This window comes from Rana temporaria, chromosome 5 (genome assembly GCF_905171775.1).
Source record: "Rana temporaria chromosome 5, aRanTem1.1, whole genome shotgun sequence".
Taxonomy (NCBI): Eukaryota; Metazoa; Chordata; class Amphibia; order Anura; family Ranidae; genus Rana; species Rana temporaria.
Window position 1 is genome coordinate 392,226,342 of NC_053493.1, and position 22,300 is coordinate 392,248,641.

A 22,300-nucleotide genomic window follows, 5' to 3' on the forward strand; every position below is an offset into this window, starting at 1 on the left:
AGGCTTCTGCTGGCTGTGGCTGGAGCTGCGGCTTGTCGCTGGAAGTCACCTTGTTGATGGCAGGAGTTGATGTGGTTTGCTGCGTAGATGCTCTGGCGTTGTGGACTTGAGGAGACTCAGGCATTTGGAGCTGGGAGGTCCCTGAGTTGAGAGTCAGAACAGTGTTAGTAGGAGGTACAGGAGATGACTCTGTATCTTTGTAAACATTATGCTTTAGCACATAATCACTGGTGCGATCAATTGGATCTTCCAGTTCTGCTGGGATAAGACAGTCTGAATTAGTACTTTGACCCATTGCTTGTTCAAGGACTTTCAGCCTTGCTAGCGCACCTGCTTCTTCTTTCTCTATTTGCAGAATCTTTATTTGGGCTTCCATCTCTGCTTGGCGAGTTTTGCTCTGGGCTTCAAGAGCTTTGCTTTGGGCCTTCATCTCTGCTTCTTTCTTAGCAAGGGAGCTTTGCGCTTTTTTGGATTCAGCATCAGCGCGGGCCTCTATTAGCTTGTCGCTTAATGTTGAACTTCTGGAGCGAGAGGATCTAGAAGAACGTGCAGTGTGCTTGGTTGATGTTGATCTGTGAGATCTGGTCTCTTGCAGTTGAGCAATGCGGAGTTCTGCCTTACACTGAGCATTTTTCACTAAGAGATCCCTTTGTTGGTTCAATGCATCAGTCTTGGTCAGTTCTGCTGAAGAGTCCTCTATATTACAGTCTTGCAAGAAAGCAGTGTATTTTGCAGACAGCCGTTGGTAGTGTTCATACGCAGCAGATAGGCGAACTATAGAATCTCCTAGTTCAGCCGGTTGATCATTAAAGTGTGGCAAAACTGACATGCAGTGTGAAGTTCTGTCCCAGAAGTCCGATAGCTTGCTGGAGAACTTATCTCTAGTGTATTCATAGTTTTCTCTGAGTTTCTGTATTGGTTTTATTGTACGCTTGGGTCTTACACTCTGTTCAGCAATATCTGCAGAGTCTGCTCCCTGTACGTCTGCGGGTTCAGAGGCATGATGAATCTGCGTTGGTTCAGCCGTAAAAGAGTGTTCAGAGCCTTGTCTAGACATTTCTCACGGTTTTGTAAAAAATGGTACTGTCTCTTTAAGAAGACGAACAGCAGCTTAGACAGGTGGGGTAACACAGTTCAATTAGAGAAACAGCTTTCAACATTCACATGAAGCGCAGTAAGCTTGTGCGACCATGTGCTTACACAAGATGGCGGCTGGCACTGAGCTTGATTGCAGATTAGGCACACACATATACCCAGCAGGCTGTAAGAATTCTATGCATCTTTTGACTATTCTGACTCCGATTGTTGTGATAGCGATATATCCCTTGCTGAGACCTCTATGCCTGGCCTGTATAAGCAGATATACTCACTGTGGACAATCCTTGTCAGACAGCTGAACTCGTCAATACCGATTCATTCAAAAGAGGTGTTTATTCTTTAACTTCAGGGGTTACAGCAGATAACAGGAACAGCAGATGAATGGTGATAGTATTGTACGGTCAAAAGATGATGCCTTTCCTACCCTGGGCAGAGTACATGAGTGTCCTTCTACATGTGGCTTGCTGGCTGGAGAGATGACACAGGAAGTACTCCACACAGGAAGCAGGGAGGGGCATACATACAGTGAAAATATGTGGTAACTCAAAGAATCACATAAAAACATGTGCATTGCAACAAAGGCCACTAGATGGCAGCATAGGATAACACATAGATTTAGCTATGAGAAAATAGTAGGCAAACCACACTATATAGACTCCAATCTATATAACAATGCTAATATTAACTGAGGCTATGCATCTCATATTCTATGCCCCTATTGGGGCAGCACAATAAATATCCCCCAAAAATATATAAAACATTATTTTTTTTAGGCCAATACGTATTCTTCTACCTATCTTTGGTAAATAAAATCGCAATAAGCGTTTATCGATTGGTTTGCGCAAAATGTATAGCGTTTACAAAAAAGGTGATAGTTTTATTGCATTTTTATAAAAAAAAAAATTTTTTTACTACTAATGGCGGCGATCAGCGATTTTTTTAGTGACTGCGACATTATGGCGGACACTTCGGACAATTTTTACACATTTTTGGGACCATTGTCATTTTCACAGCAAAAAATGCATTTAAAATGCATTGTTTACTGTGAAAATGACAGTTGCAGTTTGGGAGTTAACCACAAGGGGGCGCTGATGGGGTTATGTATGATCTCATTTGTGTTTCTAACTGTAGGGGGGTGTGGCTGTAGGTGTGACATCATCGATTGTGTATCCCTATAAAAGGGAACGCACGATCAATGTCAGCGCCACAGTGAAGAACGGGGAAGCTGTGTTTACATACAGCTCTCCCCGTTCTTCAGCTCCGGGGACCGATCGTGGGACTCCAGCGGCGATCGGGTCCGCGAGTCCCGCGGCCACAGTCACGGAGCTTCGGACCGGGTCGCGTGCACGCGACTCCACGGGTGGGCTTAAAGAGTCACGTACATGTACGTGGATGTGCCCAGCCGTGCCATTCTGCCGGCGTATATCGGCGTGAATGGGTCCTTAAGTGGTTAAACAGGCCCTGCGGGTGCATATAGGGGCGGAGCTATACCACATGTATGCTACCATGGATTGGCGTCAGAAAAGGAAAATTACTGTAAGTATTTGATACAATTTTCTGTTTTCTGTCTATCCTGCTCGCTGAACACCAACAAGCCTGCCTTTGTCATCCCAGTTACTAAGGATATTGACAAGTTATTTCTTTAGACACGCTATAAGGAATTGATCCCACTGAAATAAAACTGGCTTACAAAGGGGACAAGGTGGTGTTAATGCAAAGACATAAGTAAGATATGATTTTTGAAAAATATTTAAAAATAAGAAATGGTCATCTTTGGAAAAACAAAAGAGCTTTTTCCAAGATACTGATTTTTACAGTAGAAAAAAATACCATAGACAAAGATACTGCCTCATTCCTAACAGCTGATACCCCTGCTTGTCCCATGATTTATGTCTAAAGTACAGGTAAGTCTTTAACTAATCCACCTAAAAGACCTTTGTATCTCTGGTTGTTTCTCTCTCATGCCCTGTACACACGATCGGTTCGTCTGATGAAAACGGACCGATGGACCGTTTTCATCGGACGAACCGATCGTGTGTACAGGGCATCACACATTTTTTTTTTTATATTTCTATTTTACAGCAACATGTAACTTTGCTTTGCTTTTATGTTAGAGATACACCACATCTATTGGAGATAGCAGAGAAGTCCCATTGAAAACCCTCTTTGTTCATATCAAGTTTTTAACCACTTGATATGAACAATCCTCATGGATGAGGCATTCAGCATGTTAGCTTTTTCTTTAGTGAACACTTTTTTTTTTACATTTTTATTAATACACTGTTTTTGTTTTTTTCCTACTCCCTTCCAAGGCTGAGGGTCATGATGAGCACAACTTGGGTGGGAGTAGGATATTTTTTTCTACTGATGGATTGTCTATGCTCCTGTGCCACATTTTATTGTGGTACAGGTACATAGACAATATTTTCATTTTTTGGACTGGTTCAGAATGTTTGTTGCATGAACTCATAGCGGCACTTAAAGGGGTTGTAAAGGTTTGTGTTTTAATGCATCCTATGCATTAAATGGGTTGTAAAGGAAATTATTTTTTTTCATAATAAGCTTCCTTTACCTGCAGACATTCCTCTTTTCACTTCCTCATTGTTCCTTTTGCTCAGAAGTTGCTCTATTTTTTCTCTGTTCTGTTCACTTCCTGCTTGTCTGATTGTTACTCACCACCGTGATGGGAGGCTTTACTGCGGTGGTCAGTGATGTGCTCGCCCCCTCCTGGGAACTACATCTGTGCGGCAGGACGCTCTCTACGTGTTAGAGACTTCAAGGAGGTGTGAATTACTGGGCGTGCCGCAATTCATACTGGGAAATGTAGTTCTTACATGAACGAGCGCCGCAAACCAGGAAGTGAATGAGAGAACAAACTAGAACGCCGGAGGTGATATAGATGAAGGAATTTAATAGGTATTTACTTGTTTTTTAACAGAATCATTACACTATTCTGTCTGTCTACCCCTTGCAGACATTAATTTTAGGCAAAACATTTTTTTCCTTTACAACTCCTTCAAGGTGAAAAAACACCTGGCAATCACGGGCCCCCCAGCCCCCCCCCCCCCCCGTTTTACTTACCTGAGCCCGTTCACCTGCTCGGCTCGTCCCCGGCGTCCTCTTCTCCATGGAGTCTCGCGTTGATTGGATAGATTGATAACAGCACAGCCATTGGTGGCTATGGACCCCGATTGTATGACACGGGAGTGCGCCCGCAAGGTAACCTTCTCAGGAGAGAGCTTTCCAGAGGGGTCAGCTATTGTGGGGAGGAGCCGCAAGAGCTGCCGTGGGACCCCAGAACAAGCGGATTGGGGCCACTCTGTGCAAAATGAACTGCACAGTGGAGGTAAGTATGATATAAGTATATAAGGAAGGGGACGAGGGACAGTGGCTAGGGCTGATCCTCTAAGGATCCCCTGCCCCCAAAGAAGGGGGCGATTGTGGGACTATCTCGGTACTGGGTAAAAAATGACATACATATAAAATAAAATTATATTTTATTACATAAAATTGTTGAACAAAGAATACATGATAAAATTGAAAAAACAGGACCTCAGGGATACCCCCGGGATTGGGATGATGGTACGCTTTTATTATTAATTACCTTATTTATCTGAGGCCACACTCAACATTTTTTGTATGATATAAGTATGTTTGTTATTTAAAAAACATTTTTTTTTATTACATTAACCTTTACAACCACTTTAATAAATTCGGTATGGCAGTATATAAACAAGTCTAGGTTTTTGTCTTTTCTTTATATCAGAACCATCTTATTGACACTTGGTGGACTTTATATCTATTCACAGACTTTACATTTTTTTGTTACATTTAATTTTGAAGTATTTCTATGTAATTTTTATTGTTCATGCCACAGTGAGCACATCATCTTTTCTTGGTACACAGTTGTATCACTATATATATATACTGAGTTAATTTTCATAAATTTTATTTTGCATAAGCGCTACACTTAATACATCCACTTCTTTTTAGCTTTTTTTCAACTTGCTGTGTTAGCTGCTATATTTGCACACTGGTAGCGCAGGGTTATTTGCACTATTCTTCCTTTAGGTTTTTGTCTTTTCTTTATATCAAATTATGAAAACAGTTGGTGGCTTTCTCTTATCTCTCCACTTCATCATCTTGACAAAGACAGGTTTTATTTAGATTAAAAAAACAATACTAGTCCAAGTTTTTCCAAAGCAGAAGTAAGTGTAAGAATTGCATGCAGGCATCAAGTAGACAGCAAGGCAATAAAAAGAAAACTTTCGGTTCATTTCACTCCACTGTGCCGACCATAACATGACAAATCAGGTTAGCAGTGACACATAAATCTCTGGCCTCAGCGGAGGTAATGAGATCACCTCAGTCTGGTCAGATCAGCCTCCACTCCATCATCCTGACACCTCCACCTCACTATGGATATCCCCCACCTTAATAAGGTTTATGGCTTCTATTTTTCTTATAAATCAGGAACATTCAGTGATAATAAAACAATTAACCTACCGCTGCTTTCATGTGCCAGACTACGTTGCAAAGATTAAAAAATAGTCACATTTTAACATGATGTTCGGGAGAATATAGGGCTAGATTCAGAAAGCCCGCCGTAACTTTGTGCGGGCGTAGCGTATCTCAGATATGCTACGCCGCCGTAACTTAGTGAGGCAGGTTCTGTATTCACAAAGAACATGCGCCCTAAGTTACGGCGGCGTAGCGTAAATCTGCCGGCGTAAGCGCGCCTTATTCAAATTGTGAAGAGGTGGGCGTGTTTTATGTAAATAAAACATGACCCCACGTAAATGATGTTTCTAACGAATGGCGCATGCGCCGTCCGTGAACGTATCCCAGTGCGCATGCTCTTAATCACGTTGCAAATAGTCAATGCTTTCGACGTGAACGTAATTTACGCAAAGGCTTATTTGCGAACGACTTACGCAAACAACATAAAATTAGACGCTGTCCTGACGTCCATACTTAACATTGGCTATGCCTCATATAGCAGGAGTAACTTTACGCCGGAAAAAGCCTTACGCAAACGACGTAAAAAAATCCGCCGGGCGCACGTACGTTTCTGAATCGGCGTATCTAGCTCATTTGCATATACTACGCGGAAATCAACGGAAGCGCCACCTAGTGGCCAGCGTAAATATGCACCCTAAGATACGACGGCGTAGGAGACTTACGCCGGTCATATCTTAGCAACATTTAAGCGTATCTCAATTTGAGCATACGCCTAAAGTTGCGACGGCGCGGATTCGGACTTACGACGGCGTATCTACTGATACACCCGTCGTAAGTGTTACTGAATCTAGCCCATTGTTTTTAGAATAGCGTGTAATATTTAAGCACTTAAGCCCCGGAAGATTTGGCTGCTCAATGACCGCGCCATTTTTTGCGATTCGGCACTGCGGCGCTTTAACTGACAATTGCGGGGTCCTGCGATGTTGTACCCAAACAAAATTGACATCCTTTTTTTCTCACAAATAGAGCTTTCTTTTGGTGGTATTTGATCATCTCTGCGGTTTTTATTTTTTGCTCTATAAACAAATAGAGAGTGACTATTTTGAAAAAAACACAATATTTTGTACTTTTTGCTATAATAAATATCCCCATTTTTTTTTTCAAAAAAGCAATTTTTTTTCCTAATCTTATGCCGATAATTATTCTTATACATATTTTTGGTAATTAAAATCGAAATAAGCGTATATTGATTGGTTTGCGCAAAAGTTATAGCATCTACAAAATAGGGGATAGATTTATGGCATTTTTATTATTTTTTTTTACTAGTTATGGCTGCGATCTGTGATTTTTATCGGTACTGCGACATCATGGCGGACACATCGGACACTTCTGATACATTTTTGGAACCATTGGCATTTATACAGTGATTAGTGCTATTAAAATGCACTGATTACTGTGTAAATGTCACTGGCAGGGAAGGAGTAAACACTAGGGGGCAATCAAGGGGGTTAACTGTGTTCCCTAGCATGAATCTATCCATTATTCATAGAGGGGGTGAAGAGGAGAGCGGGGGCGGCGCCCGAGCAACGTTAATGGACGCACCATCACTTCTGTATAGATATGAGAAATATTTAATTGTTTGTACATCAAAAGCTAAATAGTAATCTATGTCCCTCGACATTGCACTTTTGTTCAACCTCCTGGCTGCTATGGCAGTATAGGACTTGACAGAGATACAGTATCAAGGACATTTGGAATTGTCAGGCCCACCAGTGGCTGTAGCTCTTTTAGGGAGCAAATTGGAATACTTTTACAGCTTGTCTATTGTTTGGTTTGTTTAGTCTAGCAACATAGTCGTTTTAAAGGGGTTGTAAAGGAAAAACATTTTTTTCATAATAAGCATCCTTTATCTGCAGACATTCTTTTCACTTCCTCATTGTTCGTTTTTGCTCAGAAGTTGCTCTATTTCTTCTCTGTTCTGTTCACTTCCTGCTTGTCTGATTTTACTGACCACCGTGAAGGGAGGCTTTACTGCGGTGGTCAGTGACGTGCTTGCCCCCTCCTGGGAACTACATCTGTGTGGCAGGACGCTCTCTACGTGCTAGAGACTTCAAGGAGGTGTGAATTACTGGGCGTGCCGCAATGCATACTGGGAAATGTAGTTCTTACATGAAGGAGCGCCGCAAACCAGGAAGTGAATGAGAGAACAGAAACTAGAACGCCGGAGGTGATATAGATGAAGGAATTTAATAGGTATTTACTCGTTTTTTAACAGAATCATTCCACTATTCTGTCTGTCTACCTTGCAGACATTAGTTTTAGGCAAAAAAATGTTTTCCTTTACAACTCCTTTAAGCCCGCTGGTTTTAATTGATGAGTATTGAAACCAATCATATGGATGGACCATTCAAGAGTTTTGGATAAAAAGTACCGTATTTATCGGCGTATACCGCGCACTATTTTGCCCTGAAAATCAGAGCAAAATCGTGGGTGCGCGATAGTTGCCGATACCCGCTTTCCCTCGCCGAGTTTGAATACTGCGCCGACATATACCGAGCGCAGTACACTCGTGTATAGTCCGGCAGTCTCGGCTACACTCGCGCTCACGTCCTGTATGTCCAGGACGTCAGCGCGAGCATTGCCGACTATACGCGAGTGTACTGAGCTCGGTATATGCCGGCGCAGTATTCAAACTCGGCGCGGGAAACGAGCGAGGAGGACGCCGGACCCGACGAAGAGGACACCCGAAGCCGCAGACGGACGCCGGACCCGACGAGGCCGCCGATGGACGCCGTGCAAGACACCAAACTGTAAGTACAAAAATCTTTTTCTTCACAGGAATTTCGGGGCAACTTTAGGGGTGCGCGCTATACGCGGGAGCGCGCTATACCACAATAAATATGGTATGCAGGGCAACTGATAACTTCAACCAGAAAGATAATATTTCCACATAAGACCCCTAGTTGTAGGTGCGTCCAGAGTATTCTAGAAGAACGCTGACAGCTCATGTAAGAGTTGTCTGCTGTGTAAAATTATAACCTTGGAATCTAGGACAGGTACACTTTATTGTAGAATTAGACAGTTATTTATTTTGTTGGTATGAGACATGAAGCATCACTAGTCCAAGTGTGTCAATGTTCTGTAAGTAAAACCTCAGATGTAGCCTTATATTTCCACTCTGGCCAAATACATAAAATACATAAAAAATCCATTTAGTTCATTTGTGTATTCCATTAAAGGTCATGAAATTATAATCAGACATTAACATGAATGGTACTGAAGGAACATAATCGTGTGACAGCTTCACTGTCATTTAGAAGTCTAAATAAAGTGCCATGAAATTGTTTCGATTCAGCTAATATAATTTTTGAAAATTGTCATAGGGTTGTCCACAGAACGGAATGAACTCTTATGCCGCGTATACACACGATCGAACATTCCGACAACAAAACGGTGGATTTTTTTCCGACGAATGTTCACTATAACTTGTCTTGCATACACATGGTCACACAAATGTTGTCGGAAATTGCAAACGTCAAGAACGCGGTGACGTACAACACTACGACGAGCCGAGAAAAATGAAGTTCAATGATTCCGAGCATGCGTAGAATTTTTGTGTGTTGAATTGTGTACACACGGTCGGAAAATTTGAGAACCAGCTCTCAAATTTTTTTTGTCGGAAATTCTATAAGATTTTAAGATTGAACATTTATTACAAGCTGTAGTTCGGGCAATTTGCAACCTACTGACTAAACTGTGGATTGCCAGTGAACCACTTATGCCGCGTACACACGGTCAGAATTTCCGACAGCAAATGTCCGATGGAGCCTACACACGGTCGGATTTTCCGATAACAAGCTCCCATCGAACATTTGTTGTCGGAAATTCTGACCGTGTGTACGCGGCATAAGTGGTTCACTGGCAATCCACAGTTTAGTCAGTAGGTTGCAAATTGCCCGAACTACAGCTTGTAATAAATGTTCAATCTTAAAATCTTATAGAATAAATAATATTTATTGCTCACAGTCAATTCTAATTAATTCCAAAGGGGTCTGGGGGGTTGAGGTCAGGACTCTGTGCAGGTCACTTCAGTTCTTCCACACCAAACTCATCAAGCCAGGTCTATATGGTTTAGGAAAAGATATATAAAGTCGCGCTACCTCAGAGCATACATTAAGGCTCTAATGTAACAACACAAAGTGAAACCTTGGGCCGGATTCAGAAAGAGATACGACAACGTATCTCCTGATACGCCGTCGTATCTCTGAGTTCCGCCGGTCGTATCTATGCGACTGATTCAGAGAATCAGTTACGCATAGATATCCCTAAGATCCGACAGGTGTAAGTGTCTTACACCGTCGGATCTTAGGCTGCAATTCCAGGCTGGCCGCTAGGTGGCGCTTCCGTATTTTTACGCGCGGAATATGCAAATGAGGATTTACGCTGATTCAGAAACGAACCACCGCCCGGCGCTTTTTTTTTACGTCGTTTGCGTTCGGCTTTTTCCGGCGTATAGTTACCCCTGCTATATGAGGGGTAGCTAATGTTAAGTATGGCCGTCGTTCCCGCGCCGAGTTTTGAAATTTTACGTAGTTTGTGTAAGTCGTTCGCGAATACGGCTGGACGTAATTTACGTTCACGTCGAAAGCAATGACGTCCTTGCAAAGTCATTTAGAGCAATGCACACTGGGATATTTTATGTCAAGAACGCAGGGTCAAGTTAGATTTAAATAATACACGCCCCCAACATCCCCATTTGAATTACGCGGCCTTACGCCGCAACACATACGTTACGCCGCCGTAACTAAGGGCGCAAGTTCTTTCTGAATAAAGAACTTACGCCCAAAGTTAGAGCGCCGTAACGTACGCGGGACGGACAGATACGCGCAGGTATCTGAATCCGGCCCATTGTCCAAATAAATGATAAGTGATTCAAAACCAAAAAACACCTGATCCTGTGTGAACAAATTAGTATAGTGTCATAAGTACTCAAACATAACCATAAATGAGGAATAAAGTGTCCAAAGATAAAGTCCAATCATGGAATACATTTTGTAACAATCCAACAATCCACCCGAGTAGAGTTCCTATTTAATCCATAGATAAGAGCTCTTCAAACTAATAAAAGTGACTGTGAGATCCACCACCAATGGAAAGATTCACCGCTTACCGGAACTCTGTGATCCCCCGTAACAGAGGAACAGGGACAGCATAAAAATGGCTTGGCTGGAGGCGTTTGAAACCTGCTTCTCCGCTAGTCAGATCCCTCAAGGGATGTTCAAAGCTGTTTGTGGATGGCGTGGATACCACGCCATCCACAAACGGTTTTGAACATCCATTGAGGGATCTGACTTAGCTACTTTAGATTTTAAAAAGGCGTTTGAGGCCTCATATCTACTTAGTATTCAAATATAGAATGGGTTAACTTTTTAAGCCCTGCCTAAGCTGGATTAATGTCAAACCCAATTTTTTCAAATCACAAACTGCAGTTGCGGCTGGTGCTCAAAATTTTTGGGGGGGCGCAAACAAATTGAAAAAAAAAAACATCAATTGCAGCCTCACTGTGCCATCAAATACTGCCATTAAAAATGCAGCCACTGTAACTGTGCCATCAATTGCAGCCACTGTGCCCATCAATTGCAGCCACTGTGCCCATCAAACGCTGCCACTGTGCCATCCAATGCTCCCACTATGCCATCCAATGCTGCCACTGTGATCCCCCGTCTTCCAAGTGTCTTATCCCCTCCATGTGTCTTCTCCTGTCCTCCTCCCTCCTCTCTGATTGGATGCCTGATATGGATATTACAGTGGGGGAGATGTCTGTGGATATTACAGTGGGGAGATGTCTGTGGATATTACAGTGGGGGAGATGTCTGTGGATAGTACAGTGGGGAGATGTCTGTGGATATTACAGTGGGGAGATGTCTGTGGATATTACAGTGGGGGAGATGTCTGTGGATATTACAGTGGGGGAGATGTCTGTGGATATTACAGTGGGGGAGATGTCTGTGGATATTACAGTGGAGGAGATGTCTGTGGATATTACAGTGGGGAGAGATGTCTGTGGATATTACAGTGGGGGAGATGTCTGTGGATATTACAGTGGGGAGATGTCTGTGGATATTACAGTGGGGGAGATGTCTGTGGATATTACAGTGGGGGGGGGGGGGGTGTCTGTGGATATTACAGGGGGGGAGATGTCTGTGGATATTACAGTGGGGAGATGTCTGTGGATATTACAGTGGGGGAGATGTCTGTGGATATTGCAGTGGGGGAGATGTCTGTGGATATTGCAGTGGGGGAGATGTCTGTGGATATTACAGTGGGGGGAGATGTTTGTGGATATTACAGTGGGGGAGATGTCTGTGGATATTGCAGTGGGGGAGATGTCTGTGGATATTACAGTGGGGGGAGATGTCTGTGGAGATAACAATGGGGGAGATGTCTGTGGATATTACAGGTGGGACTATATAAGGTGGTGATCCAAAAAATGTATGTGCGTTATAATTAATCAAAATTAGTTGATTAATCGATTAAAAAAAATCGATTAATCGAACACGAAAATTTTAATCAGTAACAGCCCTAAACTATATAGATCAGACCAAAATGAGGGACAAATGAGGAGGAAACAGGGACAGAGGGAATTTGTTCCAAATCAGGGACAGTCCCTCGAAATCAGGGACAGTTAGGAGCTGTGGCAAAGTGATTAGGTACAACCAAGACTCCCAGGTAGACAAGAACAGAGGGCAAGATTCACGTAGGTGAGCGGCGGCGTAACGTATCGTAGATACGTTACACCGCCGCAAGTTTTCATCGCAAGTGCCTGATTCACAGAGCACTTGCGATGAAAACTACGCCGACGGCCTCCGGCGCAAGGCGGGCCAATTCAAATGGGCGTGTGCCATTTAAATTAGGCGCGCTCCCGCACCGGACCTACTGCGCATGCTCAGTTGCGCAATTCCTGTCGTGCTTTGCGCGCCGTGACGTCATTTTTCCGAACGGCGATGCACGTAGCGTAATTCCGTATTCCCAGACGGCTTACGCAAACGACGTTCATTTTTAAATTTTGACGCGGGAACGACGGCCATACTTTAGACAGCAATACGTTTGCTGACTAAAGTTAGGGCACCCAAAACGATGACTAACTTTGCGACGGGAAACTAGACTAGCGGCGACGTAGCGAACGCGAAAATCCGTCGTGGATCGCCGTAACTCCAAATTTGCATACCCGACGCTGGTTTACGACGCAAACTCCCCCCATCGGCGGCCGCGGTACTGCATCCTAAGATCCGACAGTGTAAAACAATTACACCTGTCGGATCTTATGGATATCTATGCGTAACTGATTCTATGAATTAGCCGCATAGTTAGAAACAGAGATACGACGGCGTATCAGTAGATACGCCGTCGTATCTCTTTTGTGAATCTGGCCCAGAGTTTGGAATTATGGACGGGAGATCTGACTGGTGGAGAAGAAATGAGGGGTTGACTTAACCTACCAGACACCACTTAAAGGCAAAATATCACTTATGGGTGGAAAGGCCCTTTAAAATCAAACCTAGAAAATGGATGATTTAATCAATGCTTTGATTGCAAAAGCACTTTGATGAATTAGTCAGGCACTGGCAGTTTATAGTCTTCACTACAGGAATAAAAGGACTCAGGAATACATTACAACTACACATCAAAGATTATCAAATAAAGAACTGAGTCTGCTGTGATTAAATATGTATTTTTCATATGCCGCACATATTCACACAGTTTCTCTTGTTTAACCCTTTCTTTTACCTGCCCCTCTCTGTTCTAGAGCCCAGGTCCACATTGGGCTGCGGGAATGAAGCCTTGCAAGTTCAGCTGAACTCACACGATTTCACTCCCGCTGTTCAGTCCCGATTCCGGCTGCGATTACAGAGACATCTGTGCAGTTTCTGTAAATCGCGGGCCGAAATCGCAAAAGGTAGTACAGAAACTACTTTTTGAAATCGGTGCAGCGCCGCAGATGCGGCGTCACACTGATTAGGACAGTGCCATTGCTGGCAAATGCCGCTGATTTTAAAGGCGATTTGACATGCTAAATCGCTTGTCAAATCACACCAGTGTGAATCAGGGCTTATAAAGATTTGATTAACCACTTCCATACCGGGTCATTGTGAAATGACGGCGGCAGGAACCCCTCGCCGATCTGGGTGGACGTCATATGACGTCCTGTGTTCCAGGCGATCTAGGGCGCGCACCCGCGGCAGCGCTCGTGACCCGGCGCGGGTGCCCACGATTGTCGGTAATCACGGCAGGAGTGTGGATCTGTGTGTGTAAACACACAGATAAAGGTAAAGGTAAACACACAGATCCACCTCCTGTCAGCGGTGAGGAGACCAATGTGTGTTCCCAGTACAGAGGAACACACATCGGTCTCCTCCCCTTGAGAGTCCCCTCCCCCTACAGTTAGAACACACCTTAGGGAACATATTAACCCCTTCAACGCCCCCTAGTGGTTAACCCCTTCCCTGCCAGTCACATTTACACAGTAATCAATGCATATTTATAGCATTAATCGCTGTATAAATGTGAATGGTCCCAAAAACGTGTCAAAAGTGTCCGATGTGTTCGCCGCAATGTCACGGTCACAGTAAAAAATCTCAAATCGTTGCCAATACTAGTAAAAAAATTAATAAAATAAAAATGCCATAAATCTATCACCTATTTTGTAGACGCTATAACTTTTGCGCAACCAGTCAATATACGATTATTGTGATTTTTTTTTAATCAAAAATATGTAGAAGAATACGTATCGGCCTAAACTGAGGAAATTTTTTTTTTTTTTTAATTATATTTATTAAATAAAAAAATAAAAATATTGTGTTTTTTTTAAATTGTCGCTTTTCTTTTGTTTATAGCGCAAAAAATAAAAACCGCAGAGATGATCAAATACCACCAAATGAAAGCTCTATTTGTGGAGGGAAAAAAAACATAAAGATTTAGTTTGGGTACAGTGTTGCATGACCACGCAATTGTCATTCTAAGTGCAACAGCGCTGAAAACTAAAAATTGGTCTGGGCAGGAAGGGGTGAAAATGCCCTGTATGGAAGGGGTTAAAGACTACAAATTTTGTATTTATTTTTTAATTCTCCTTTAAGGGGGGAGTGGCAGGGTATGTGTTCTATGCCTACATACTTTTACCAATAGATATCCCTCGTTGCCTTCTTAAAACATTGGGAGGTATGTGTACATAGAGAAGAGTTCAGGGGTTTTCTACATGCAGAGTTCAGGGGTGCACTATGTACACAGTGCAGAGTTCAGGGGTTTTCTACATGCAGAGTTCAGGGGTGCACTATGTACATAGTGCAGAGTTCAGGGGTGCACTATGTACATAGTGCAGAGTTCAGGGGTGCACTACACACAGAGGGTTAACACAAATATGAAAAGTACTCTAAAACTTGGATGTATGGAATATGTTTGTCTAAATCTGAAGAGCGGAATGCTCTTTTTGAACCATAATTTAGCTGATTTAAAGCAGCTTCTGACTACCTTTATTGAAACATATTACCATGCTACTCCAAGCCCCCCTTCCCCTCCTTTTTTTTTATTTTTTTTTTTTTATGATGACTCCACTTTGTATATTCAGCTTTAATTTACTAGTTGGACATGTTCAAACCATGTATACCATGTATACTGTTGTACCATTACATTTGTACTAATGTCTTGATGACATGGAACTGCCTTTTTCCGGTGAAAATAAAATATTTGAAAAAATAAATAAATGGAATTCCAAATGGACCCAATGTAAGGACAGATCCACCAAGGGCTGTCTTAATGAGAGGGCACTGCCCAGGGGCCCCAGCTGCACGGGGGGTCCCTGTTTTTTCCCCAAAGCAGCTGGTCCTTGAGCCCACGCTGCCCCAAAACTGGGGGCCCCATGATGGCACTGAGAGTGATTCATACACAGGGGAGGTCGTCTGCCTCCTACCTACTTGATGTCTGTTTACCTGCACTGTCATCATTGTAGGGGCCCCAGAGCATTACTTTGCCCAGGGATCCATGATGCTATTAAGACGGCCCTGGATCCACCATATGTGGAGCAGTGAAATGGAGTCTATTTAACCTTTTAAAGCACTTGTGTACAGTCCTACATTTAGTAGCAGAAACCAGTATTTGTTATATTTCTGCCTCCTCCCTATTCCTTTGGTCATGGAGACTTCATTGGGGGACACTCATTAGGAAGAAAATTAGACACTCATTTGGAAGAAATGCTTTGCTATATCCAGTCCTTTCACTTATAATGGTCTCTTATGGGCCCTCAAAGGCTATGATAAGCATGCAATGAGATTACACTAATGAGAATAGTAAGGTTAGGTTATAATAATAAGTTGCGGTCCAGGCAAAGTCTTGTATTCTGTATTATACCCGACTAAATAAACACTTCCATTTATAAAAAAAAGAATGAGGACCGGAATATATTTTGAAGTACGGACACATTAGAAGACAATGTAAGCAGAGAACACATCTCTGGAGAGAAGCCGGTAATTCATATACTGATGTCAATAACGGTAAAACAAAATGAAGCATTCCTCAGGAATTTTAATTTATGAACACAGGGGAAGAAGCAGCAATTAAGCAGCGTGTGTTATTTCCTTCCTCTGTAAATTAATCAAACAGAACAAGCAGATCATTTTCCTTTGCGAGCTGCTGATTTATTCACGTGTTTTATACATTTTGGAGTCTGCTGCTTTGCAGTGTCATTTTTTATTGATTGTGAAATATTAGTCATTTCTTTTTATATTTAGAAGACTATTTACTAAGGAGCTATCATTAAAATTCACATTTCACATAAATTAATGAAACTCATGTCACTATTACCAAATCTCATAATGAATTAGAGTAAAAATAAATAGCCTTTCTTGCAATGACTGAAAAAAGAAGACAAAAGAAAAACACTGGAGCTCCCTAATGTGAACCAAAGCCAGGGATAATATTACATGGTCCTTAGTTGTCTGGATCATAGAAGAGTGACAGCAGAAAAAGACCAAGTGGTCAATTTTTTTTATTTATATACCATATATACTCGACTATAAGCCGACCCGAATATAAGCCGAGGCACATAAGTTTACCACAAAAAATTGGGAAAACGTATTGACTCGAGTATAAGCCTAGGGTGAGAAATGCAGCACCTACTGTAAGTGGAAAAGAGGGTCAGCAATGCAAATCTGCAGCCTCACTGTGCCCATCTGCAGCCCCACTGTGCCCATTTGCAGCTTCACTGTGCCCATGTGCAGCCTCACTGTGTCCATCTGCATGCCCGGCCTCACTGTGTCCATCTGCATGCCCCAGCCTCACTGTGCCCATCTGCATGCCTTAGCTTCTCTGTGCCCATTTGCAGCCTCACTATGCCCATCTGCATGCCTCAGCCTCACTTTGCCCATTTTCAGCCTCAGCCTCACTGTGTCCATCTGCATGCCTCACTGTGCCCATCTGCAGCCTTATGATCTCCGGCGCTGTGATATGCAGTCTGTCAGCGGCCGTGTAGTGTAACAAAGCCCTGCCTCTTCCTCGTCCACCTCCTCCCTGCTGAAAGTCTTTTCATCAACTGCTTTTTTGGTAAAATAATGTTTTCTAAGATTGGTTTTGAGCTTTCTTCCTGCTAGTTTGAGCTCATGCCCTGTGTTCTTAAACTTGGCCTCAAATTGAAAATACTGCCCTCCTGAACCTCATTCGCACCCTAGATGTATTTAAAGGTTTCATTCATGTCTTCCCTTTCCCTTCTTACCTCCAGACTCAGGGATGGACTGACCATTGGGACTACAGGGAGTTTCCCAGTGGGCCGATGGCTCAGTGGGCCGGCTTCAGTGACAGCGGACCGCCGCCCCCCTCCACTCCTCTGTCTCTCCCTTCCCGCAGCACTCGCCTCCTCTCGCTCCCCACAGCGCTCACCTGGGGGGGGGGAACAGAGTAATCTTGTACCATAAGGGGGGGCAATGAACTGATTATTTTCCCCGGGCGAAATAATATCTAGCTTCTTCACTGGTATTGCCTATGAAAGTACCAGTACCAGCCGTTCTACTGTAATAAAGTAGAATGGCTAGTGGCTAGTGGAGGGGGCTTGGGTGGCCGGGGGGGGGGGGGGCGGGAGTTGTCCGGTCGCCATGGGAGAGACCTGTCAAAGTGGGCCAGTCTGGATGAAGTCCAGGGCCAAATTTTTGTCCCAGTCCAGCCCTGTCCAGACTGTACATATTAAGTTCCTGAAATGTCTCCTGATATGGTTTATCCCTTGACCCGTTTACCATTTTTGTTGTCCGTTGTTCAATCTTATCAATATCTTATAGGCTCAAAAGGCTTGTTTTCCATGTATAGTTTTTCATTGTGCATTTTTTGGTATTGGCAGTAGAACCACATGGGCATTTCTTATAAATCTATTTAGATACTTTCACAAAATTCAAAGCTAGGATAAAACTGGTAAAATAAAAAACAAGTTCTTTGCAACACGTCCCCTTCGAGATGAAACATAGAGAGGCGATGTTCTGACATCACCGTGCTTTGTGATCTGACCCGGAAGATACGGGCTGTTTGTTTTGAGAGCCGGCCGGCTTATTTTACTGGATGCTTTATATCTGCTGATTTGATGTAAGTGCAATTCCTTTTACTACTGATTAAACCTGAGGATTTTACACTATGTGAGTCCCTTCTTCCTTCCTATATATATTTTGTGTTGGCATATTGATTGAGACCATCCATCACCTTGATTGTCCTGGGCTGGAAATACGTTCCAAGGATACTATCATGCACACTGTATTTGATCTCCTATAATTTAGAGATCATTTAATTTCGGTAAGAGGCAGTGTGTGATCTTGGTGGAAGTGCCTTTCTCATCACTTTTTTTTCCATTGGATGTTTTGGTGACCATTCTCACTTGGGAGACTTCATTTATTATGAACTTTTTTCCCTATTTGGTGGACTTCATTCACGATTGTACACTGATTCTTTACACATTTCACTGTTTATGAACTTTTTATTTATTCAATGCATTATATTTTGATTTACAATATTGTTTATTATATTCACTTATAGTCACTATATCATTCATTTGTCCAGCTTTTTGGTGTTGTTTTCAGCACATAGAGCCAATAGGCCTAATTAAGTGCAACTTTTTTCTGTTTATAATCTTAGCAGAGGGTTGTTGGGTGCCAAAGATTGTATGTCCACAGACTCTAGCAATGGACATCTGGCTGTGGTGACAGGTAGGTATCACTGGGACACTTTCCACATTCTATTCAAAGCTAAAAATTAGAAAAGTTTGGGCTGGAGCTGGGCTTTAGATAAAAAGCAACGTGCTTGCATGGAATGTGCAAAGATCATCAGGTGCCGAATTGTTCACCCATCATCAGGAATCCATATTGTGAGAGTCTGGACTAAGCCAATAATTCATTCTGTGCCTGCAGTGAAAATACAATCTAATTTATAAAGGCAATTTTCTCTATCCATTCATATGTAATGCACTGTCCAGGGAATAAAGACTGCAGCAAATTGAAGCTCAGACACAAAGTTTTCAATTGCTGTGCAGTGTGTGGACTGAAGAGCTGAGATGATCTACAGCAGTGCTTGTGCTAAAGGGGGCCTCAAATGCAGCAATTGACATCACCAAAGGACCACACATAAAGTTCAATATATGTAATGCTTGAGGGGACTGTCAGAGACTGCAGATCTAATAGAGGAAATGAGTGCGGATACATTATTGGCTGGGGCTATGCTGCAGAAGACAATACACAACTGGGAACATGTTACATGAGGCTAGTAGATATCAATACTATTACCAAAATCAATGATCTCACTACAGACTGCTGAGGTCCAATTGCAGTAACATGTACACTTTAGACACTCTGCATAGTAAAAAGGTCTCCAAAACCCCACTACACATCTGCAGCCCCTGTGGGATTAGGGCATCCAGATAGTTGGGTCCTGCTCTGGGTATCAGGAACTCTCAGAGCAGCTCCTTTATGAATAAAGCCTGCAAATAGTGATACATTATGGCCCCGTACACACGAGGAGACATGTCCGATGAAAACGGTCCGCGGACCGTTTTCATTGACATGTCTCCTGGGAGCTTTTGGTCTGATGTGTGTACACACCATCAGACCAAAAGTGGGTGTGACCCCATGCAAATGATGGGCCGAGCGCCAGACAGGTATGTATCACGAACTGCGCACGCGCATGGACGTGGACGCATGCACAGCACCACCCTGCTCACAACCACGCCGGCACAACTGCCTAAGCTACGCCGGATCACCGCATACGTCGTGAACATAACGTACGCCCAGCCAGACACACGTCCAACGCACAATACGCCGGCTTGTGTTCCCTGGTGCAGACCTGTGCATGTCTGTTGCCGGGTTGCACCTCATTTATGGGGAATAACTTTAGGCCGAACGTAGAACTTACGCGCATCCCGCGTAGCATGCGCCGGGCACACGCACGTTCGTGAATCGGCGTATTTCCCTCATTTGCATGTTTGAATGGCTAATCAATAGGTGCCCAGCCCATATGTGCGCCCCCCCTACGCCGGCGTGTAGCCTGTTTTTAGGCGCATGTTGGTTCGTGGGTCTGCCGCACACATACGCCGGTGCACATTTGCACTTACGTCGGCGTAACGTGCTATACGTCGGCGTAAGTGCTTTGTGAATCTGGGCCATTGTGGTTTTTTTTTAAATTGTCGCTCTTCTTTTGTTTATAGCGCAAAAAATAAAAACCACAGGAGGTGATCAAATACCACCAAAAGAAAGCTCTATTTGTGGGGAAAAAAGGGTGTCAATGTTATTTGGGTGCCACATCGCACGACCGCGCAATTGTCATTCAAAGTGCGACAGCGCTGAAAACTAAAAATTGGTCTGGGCAGGAAGGGGTGAAAATGCCCTGTATGGAAGTGGTTAAAGCGGAGTTCCACCCAAAATTGGAACTTCCGCTTTAAGTGAAGGTGACCCCCTGACATGCCACATGTGACATCTCATTTTGTGGGGGGGAGTGGATACCCTCTTTTTAGAGGCACCCAGCTCCCACTTCCTCCCAGGGCTCTGCAGCACCGGAAGGAAGTTCCCCTCTCCCCATCCCTCTGTGCAATCTTCTGGGACACGTCACAATCACAATCACAATCCGGCGCCGCAGAGAGGAGCGGGGCTTCGTTCGCCTGCATTGCTGGACCGTGGGACAGGTAAGTGTCTGATTATTAAAAGTCAGCAGCTACACTTTTTGTAGCTGCTGACTTTTATATGGGTGGAACTCCGCTTTAATTGAACAAGCTGAAGTTAAAAGCTGCTTGGTTACCATGAAAAGATGCACTAGGTTCTAAGTGAACCAGTTTTAGTAGATCTTCCCCACTAAATCCTTAAAATGCTTGTGAATAATTAGTAAATGGCTTTACTGTGGTTTTTGCTAGAAACATTGATTTAATAAGTAGGACAAAGTGCTCACTAGTTACTGTTTTTTTTTGTTTTGTTTTTTTGATGCAGACTGCTCAGCTTTATTTTATCTCCAGTTTGAAAATGTTGTCAAAATGTTAGTAAAAATGCAATTAAATATAAAAAAAAAGATAAAGTTAAATTTTGTCAAAATGTTAACGTAGATGTAAACCCAATAATTTAAATCTCATACAAGCTTCAACATGTAATATCATTTTAAAAAGTAATTTTCAATCTTTTTAATATTCCAGCTTTTATTAAAATCATGTCTGGTGATCTTGCCATGAAGACTGGAATACCAGAGTTTTCTGTCCTTGCATTCATGTAACTCATATGTAATGTATGACCCTTTTTTTTTTTTTTGTCTTTCAGCCGTCCAGACACTTCGTTCTCATGGTTCATGAATCCTTTCAAGTGCTTCTTCTATCTCATCTGGAGGAATTACAAGAAATACATCATCATTGCCCTGGCTCTTCTCATTCTTGCCCTGTTTATTGCACTATTTGTCTATACACTGCCAGGCGCCATCAGCCACAGAATCATGAATGGATGAAGACGACGGACCCGATTAGTTTCACTTTGCTGTTGAGTTTATAGTACAAGACCTTTTACTGGCAAGTCTCAGTAGACTGGAAACTGCTTTTACACTCTACAGACGATTAAGATAAATTGCCTTTATTTTCCTGTTTGGATACAATTCACTAATATTCAAGCTTAATAAACTGCAAAAAATTATAGAGCGTATAGATTTGTGATAGGAAACTGTGTACATCAGAAAACCTGCACCAGGAGGCTACAATAGCTTATGGATTATTATTATTAAAGCTGCACTCTTGGGATAAGCAAATATTGTTTCAATACAAGAGTCATGTACAGGGGGTCCCGACTTACAAATGGGTTAGGGACTGTAGGTTTGTTCTTAAGTCGAAAATGTTCGTAAGTCGGAACCGCATGTGCATTATGGCAATTACGCCATTTTCCAATGTTTTCCGGCGTTCCGTTGAATGGCCGCGCATGCGCAGAATGGGAGATACGTAGTTTTCCGATGTTCCGTTGAATGTGCCCGCCGTCAAAAATGTTCGTGCATGCTCAGAACGGCAGATACACCCTATCCGTAAGTAGGAGTTAAGGAAAAAACAAGTTGCGCTAATAGGGTTAAATACATATATACGTGACAAATATGTAGCTGTGCCAAACACGTGAGTACCAAACGTGAACACATAAAAAACGTAAATGTAAAAATATATGTAATAAATGATCAGACACTCTCAATAATTTGAAAAAACGTAAATGTAAAAATA

The 22,300-nt window shown here is 42.9% G+C and overlaps 1 protein-coding gene across 2 annotated transcripts in view; it reads left to right on the plus strand.

Moving 5' to 3' along the window:
* FER1L6 (fer-1 like family member 6) overlaps window positions 1–21,736 on the plus strand; it is a 285,773-nt gene extending 264,037 nt beyond the window's left edge. For both annotated transcript variants that reach the window (XM_040354933.1, XM_040354934.1), the window contains exon 41: window positions 21,372–21,736. In XM_040354933.1, coding sequence (XP_040210867.1) covers window positions 21,372–21,552 — 181 coding nt within the window. In that variant the 3' untranslated portion in view covers window positions 21,553–21,736. The remainder of the gene's footprint in view (window positions 1–21,371) is intronic.
* The last annotated feature ends 564 nt before the right edge of the window (window positions 21,737–22,300 follow it).